This window comes from Myotis davidii, unplaced genomic scaffold (genome assembly GCF_000327345.1).
Source record: "Myotis davidii unplaced genomic scaffold, ASM32734v1 scaffold921, whole genome shotgun sequence".
Classification (NCBI taxonomy): Eukaryota; Metazoa; Chordata; class Mammalia; order Chiroptera; family Vespertilionidae; genus Myotis; species Myotis davidii.
In genome coordinates, this window is record NW_006291191.1 from 78,659 (window position 1) to 85,057 (window position 6,399).

General features: G+C 49.4%; 1 protein-coding gene across 1 annotated transcript in view; it reads left to right on the plus strand.

The window, feature by feature from the left end:
• Nucleotides 1-6,399, plus strand: part of VAV1 (vav guanine nucleotide exchange factor 1) — a 62,766-nt gene that overhangs the window by 33,997 nt on the left and 22,370 nt on the right. Inside the window, exons 3-7 of the mRNA XM_006764329.2 lie at nt 4,986-5,102; nt 5,551-5,609; nt 5,729-5,797; nt 5,957-6,065; nt 6,158-6,253. Coding sequence (XP_006764392.1) covers nt 4,986-5,102; nt 5,551-5,609; nt 5,729-5,797; nt 5,957-6,065; nt 6,158-6,253 — 450 coding nt within the window. The remainder of the gene's footprint in view (nt 1-4,985; nt 5,103-5,550; nt 5,610-5,728; nt 5,798-5,956; nt 6,066-6,157; nt 6,254-6,399) is intronic.

A 6,399-nucleotide genomic window follows, 5' to 3' on the forward strand; every position in this document is an offset into this window, starting at 1 on the left:
AGCAGAGAGCAGTAGCGCAGTGGTTGCAAAAGGGTACAGCCTTGCAGTGATGGAGGATGATAGAGGCGTAATGTCCAGGCATGATGACTGTCCTTAATAACATAATCGATAACACTGGACATGTGCTAAGAGAGAAGGTTTCGGGGGCATTTATCACACACCAAAACATGGCGATTGTGAGATGATAATGTGAATTAGTGGGACTGCAGTCATTTCACTATGAATAGCCAATCATCATGTTGTACACCTTATATCTATATATAAGTTATTTTAAAGTATTTGATTTTAATAAATACTTAGTGCTGGGGATCGCGCGCATACATGACTGGTGGTCATGCAAGGCAGTGAGATGCTGTGATTCGGAAAGCCGTCTCTAGACTCACAGCATCCTGGAGCTTCGTTTCACAAAGTCTCTGTGGCTTTCCTCTTGCTGTTCATAATCTTGGCCAGCGTTCTTTCCTCCTCCCAGCCTGCTTCCTCATAAGGAAAATGGGCATTAAAAACTCACAGGGTTGCCCTGGCTTGTGTTTCAGATTTGATTCCCGGTCAAGTGCATGTGTCTGGGTTGCAAGTTCGATCCCCAGACAGGTCAGGACTCGTGCAGGAGGCAGCCAGCCGATGTGTCTCTTTCACATCAACGTTTCTCTCTCTCTCCCTCTCCCTCCTTCCTTTCGATTCTCTCTAAAAACCAATGGAAAAAATATCCTTGGGTGAGGATTAACTAACTAACTAAATAAATAATAAATAAAAACTCACAGGGTTGTTATGAGGACGGAATAAATATAATGGCCAACCACAGGTAACAGGTGGCTAAAAATGCAAATGTTATTGTAGAATCACAGAATGGGGTTACCAGGGACCCAGAAATTACTTGGGGAGCTTGTTAAAAGACAGATTTCCAAGCCTCATCGCCACCCATCCATTCAACAAATATTTCTTCAGGATCCTCTACACTATTCTAAGTGCTGGGCATCTACCAAGGAACAGAACAGTGATCCTGCCCTCGCCCATTTTATTTGGGGGAGGTGAACAGTAAAAAGCACAGAGTGGAGAAAGGTTGCAATTTTACATAGAGCGCTCAGAGGGGGCCTCCTGGAGAAGGTGACCTTCGAGCAAAGACCTGAAGAAGGTGCAAGGAACCTGGTGGACACCAGCGTGTCCGAGTTGGCCAGGCCGCCACGGCAACATCCGCAGATGCGGGGATTTCTACAGCAGGAATTTATTTCTTAATAAATTTATTCCTCTCTGGAGACTGGAAGTCCAAATCAAGGCATAAGTGGGTTTGGTTTCTTCCGCGGCTTCTGTCCTCAGCTTGCAGATGCCTGCCTTCCCCCTGTGTCCTCACGGGATTTTTCCTCTGTGCATATCTGGGACCCAATCTCTTCCTATGAGGATTCCAACCCTATTGGATTCGAGCCCACCCTAGTGATCTCATTTCACCTCAACTACCTCTTTAAAGGCTCTGTCTCCAAACACAGTCCCATTCTGATGTCCTGGGGGTTAAAACATCAACATGTGAATTTTGAGGGATACAAGTCAGTCCATACACAGGGAAAAGTACCTTCCAAGGAGCGGGCGTAACTAGCCCTGGGGCAGGACTGTGCCTGGCGTGTTGGAGGAACAGTGAGGAGGCCCCCCTGGCCAGAGCGGAGTGAGTCGGGGGAGAGGCAGGAGGTGACAGCAGAGAGGTGATGGGGGAGGTCATGCAGGGTCTTGTGGACTCGGGGAGAATGTAGGCTTTTACCCTGAGGGAGGTGGGAGCCCTGGAGGGCTGTGGGCAGAGGAGGGATGGACCTAACTCAGGTGTCCACAGACTGAGTAGGTATGAGGGGGAAGAACCTGGAAGGTGCACTTTTTTAATTGAGATATAATTCATATACCATAAAATTCACCATTTTAAAGTGTACAATTCAGTGGTTTTTAATATATTCACAAAATTGTACAGCTATCACTACTATCTAATTCCAGGACATTTTCATCATCCCCCAAAGAAACCCCATTCCCATTAGCAGTCAACCCCAATTCTCCCCTCCCCAGCCTCTGGCAACCACTAACCCATTTCCTGTCTCTGCGGATCTGCCTGTTCTGAACATGTCACAGAAATGGAATCACACACGGTGTGGCCTTTTTGTCTGGCTTCTCTCACTGAGCATCATGTGTTCAGGGTCCATCCATGTAGTGAGTGTTGGTGACTCACTCCTTTTTAGGCTGTCATATTCCAGGGTGGATTTGCCTGTTCTGGACATTTCGTATGAACGCGATCACATAATATGTGGTTTTGGGAGACTCCTTTAACCAGCTCTCCTGATGAACCTGCTCCAGAAATGTTGGTCATGGGAGAGGCCAGCTCTTCACACTGGGGGAGGCTGCTGTTCGGGAGATTGGTTAGAAATCTGTAGTATCTGAGGGACCGTGGAGAGAGCTGAGCCCTTTGGGACATTTGAATTGAGCTGATGTTGGGCAAATGCAAGGGCATGAGGGCTCATTTATAAGAGAGACAAATACCCTCCAAACCAGTGTGACAACCTGCGTGTCTGACTGCTGATGTCTTTTGGTTGCAAGTCACAGCAACCCATCCCAAACTGGTGTAATCAACAAAGGAATAAGTCGGCTCATAACCTAGAAGAGTTCAGGGGTATTTCATTTAGATGGAAACATACAAGATGTGGACCATTTGTGTCTGGCTCCTTTCACTCAGTCTCATGTTTTTCAAGGTATCCACTTTGTGTATTAGTACTGCCCCCCTCCCCCTCTTTTTTTTTTTTTTAAAGATTTCAGAGAGGAAAGAAGAGGGAGATAGAAATATCAATGAAAAGAGAGAATAATTGATTGGCTGCCTCCTGCACGCCCTCTACTGGGGATTGAGCCTGAAAACCTGGCATGTGTCCTTGACCAGAATTGAACCTGGGACCCTTCAGTCTGCAGGCCAACACTCTATCCACTGAGCCAAAATGGCTAGGGCTAAAGATTTTTAAAAATTGTTTTTTAGAGAGAGAGAATCATTGATGTGAGAGCACAACATTGATTAGCTGCCTCCTGCACGCTCTCTAATGGGGATTGAGCCCACAACCCAGGCATGTGCCCTGACCAGGAATTGAAACAGCAACCGTTCAGTGCATGAGACAATGCCCAACCAACTGACACACATCGACCAGGGCAACTTTGCCCTTTTTTATGGCTGAATAATGTCCCATTGTATGGATATACCTCATTTTGTTTATCCATTTATCAGTGGATGGACATAGGTAAATTCAAGAGACAGAAAGCAAACTAGCGGTTGCCAAGAGGAAGGGAGAAGAGTAGGGAATGGAAAGTAACTGCTTAATGGGTACTGAGTTTCCTTTTGTGGTGATAAAAATGTCTTGGAACTGGGGTGATAGCTGCAAATGTACTAAATGCCACTGTAGTGTATACTTCAAAATGATTGTTAAACTTTTTCTTTGTGGTAAAATATATATATATTAGAGGCCCAATGCATGAAATTCGTGCAAGGGGGGCTTGGCCCTCGCAGCTTGCCTTGGCCCTCGTCTGGAAGGTCATCTGGAAGGGTGTCTGGAAGGTCATTCGGCTGTCTGGTCTAATTAGCATATTATGCTTTTATTATTATAGATTTATATGTAACTAAAATGATATAAATATATGTTTTATAAATAAAGTATGTATCAAAATATATTAATGATATGTAAGTAAAATGATCATTTATCATTTTAACCATTTGTGAGTGTACAATTCAGTGGCATTAAATACATTCACATTGTTGTGTGATCGTCACCCCTATATCCAAAACTTTTCATCATTCAAAACTGAAACTCTGTGCCCATTAAACACTAACTCCCATCCCCCTCCCCCAGCCCCTGGCTCCCACCATCTACTTCCTGTCTCTGTGGACCTGACTCCTCTAGGGACCTCATATGAGTGAAATCATACAGCATTTGTCCTTATGTGTTTGGCTTATTCCACCAAGTATAATGTTTCAAGGTTCATCCATGTGGTAGCATAAATCAAAATCTCATTCCTTTTTAATGGCTGAATAATATTCATTTGCATTTATTAGAGCACTAGAGGCCCGGCACATGAAATTTGTGCACTGGGGGCGGGAGGGGCGTCCCTTAGCTCATCCTGCTCCCTCTCACAATCCAGGAGCCCTCAGGGGATGTCCTACTGACGACTTAGACCCGCTCCCCATAGGTCTCCCTCTGTGGGAGGCAACCAGGCTGATCAGGGGAAGGCGCCACCCCCATCACCCCGCTGCTGCCGCCACTGCGGCTGCCACAGCCACCAAGGTGTTTTCATCAATACAGACTCCAGTCCCTTCACCACGAGAAAATGACAACTTTCTTTAGGCATTTCAAGATGTCTCTTTCATAGGATATGACATTTCTTTCTTCTTTTTTTTATCCTCACCTGAGGATATTTTTCCAGTGATTTTTAGAGAGCATGGAAGAGAGAGAGAAAGACAGAGAGAAACATCAATGTGAGAGGGACACTTTGATTGGTTGCCTCCTGCATGAGCCCTGACCTGGGCCCCGGCCAGGGAGGAACCTGCAACCTAGGTACATGCCCTTGATCAGATTTGAACCCGGCCCCCCTGTGGGTTTGTGTCTCCACTCACTCCGGGCCCAGCAGCCCAGCGCCATAGTGGGGCTGGGGCTGGGGGCCGGCCCCCCTGTGTGTTGTTCTCTCAGACTCCGGGCCGCGCCTGGCCCCTTCTCCTGAGCTGGTCATGACCGTTATAGCGTCCTGGCCTAATTTGCATATTACTTCATTTTATATTCGTGGTTAACTTTATGTCATGTGAACTAAAAAAATTGAGGGGTAGCTCTGGCTTCAGGGACAGCTTGGTCTTTATCAGAAGAGGGGGTGGCTTACTGAGGGGGCTGTGTTTTAGGCTTCCCCTTCCGAGCGGGTCACCAAGTCAGACTGCAGGGGCTCGGCTTCTCCCCGTCCCATTATGTTTCCCGCCCTCATTACTGTTCTGCCCACAGTTCCTGTGCCTTAAGAACATCCGCACCTTCTTGTCTACCTGCTGTGAGAAGTTTGGCCTCAAGAGGAGTGAGCTCTTTGAGGCCTTTGACCTCTTCGATGTGCAGGATTTCGGGAAGGTGAGCTGGGCGCATAGAGCCCACAGATTGGGTTTGAGTTTATTTCCATGAACATCGACACCAGGCAGGCTATGAGTAGGTAGGGGAAGGACCGATGTGCCCTACCAGGTCCAAGTGCAGAGGGTCTGGCTTAGGAGGCGTGGAATCGGGTGCGAGTCCCTGCTTCACCACTTGCTGTGTGACCTCAGATATGTGGCCGCACTTCTCTGAGTCCTAGGGAGTAATATCATCCCATCCTCTTTGAGTGCTTATGGGAATTAAATAGAATAACAGGAACGCTGGCATGCTGACATGGGGGGATGGGAAGGTGGAGGACATCCTGATTTAGGCTCCCAGAGACCTGGGGTGTCTAATGTCAAGGTGCAGCCTCAGCTGCTTGGAGTACAAGGCTGTTCTGGCATGGGGGTAGGCCAGGGGCTTGCTGAGCAAAACACGGCCCTTTTTACAGGTCATCTACACCCTGTCCGCCCTGTCCTGGACCCCGATTGCCCAGAACAAGGGGATCATGTGAGTAACCACTGAGGTGACAGATAGCTTTGGGCTGACCCTGCCCTCCCCGTCCTTAAAACCCTCCCCTCTCCACCTGGCCCTCCGGATTCTGGCTCACACCATCCTGGCTCCCCCAGGCCCTTCCCCACGGAGGAGGAGAGTGTGGGGGATGAAGACATCTACAGCGGCCTGTCCGACCAGATTGAGTGAGTGTCTGCACCAAGGGGGTCTGAGGAGCCAGGAGGTCTCAGGGGGACATGATCCTGCCTTTGGGGTTTAAGGGGCCACCGCTTTGATCTGGGAGGGGTCTGAGGGGTCCCTGGCCTGGGGGCTCCTGAGGCCCTGCCTGACTCTGCTTCCTGCAGCGACACCGTGGAGGAGGATGAGGACCTGTATGACTGCGTGGAGAACGAGGAGGCCGAGGGCGACGAGATCTATGAGGACCTCATGCGCTCGGAGCCGGTGCCCATGCCGGTGTGTGGGGGTGAAGGACTGGGCCTGGATGGGTGCACGGCCAAAGGGCAGTCCCGGGTCCCCCAACACTGGCCTCTCCTCCCCGCTCTCAGCCCAAGATGACAGATTACGACAAGCGGTGCTGCTGCCTGCGAGAGATCCAGCAGACGGAGGAGAAGTACACGGACACACTAGGCTCCATCCAACAGGTGCGATGCCCCCACCCCGCGCCTGCCAGGGCGCATGCGTGGGAGCGGGCGGCAGGTGCGTCCACCTGTCCCGCGCCTGTGGGGCCACGCCCTGCTTGGTGTGTGTCTCTCTGCCTCCCTGGTTTTCTATGGCTTTCACCCTGTCT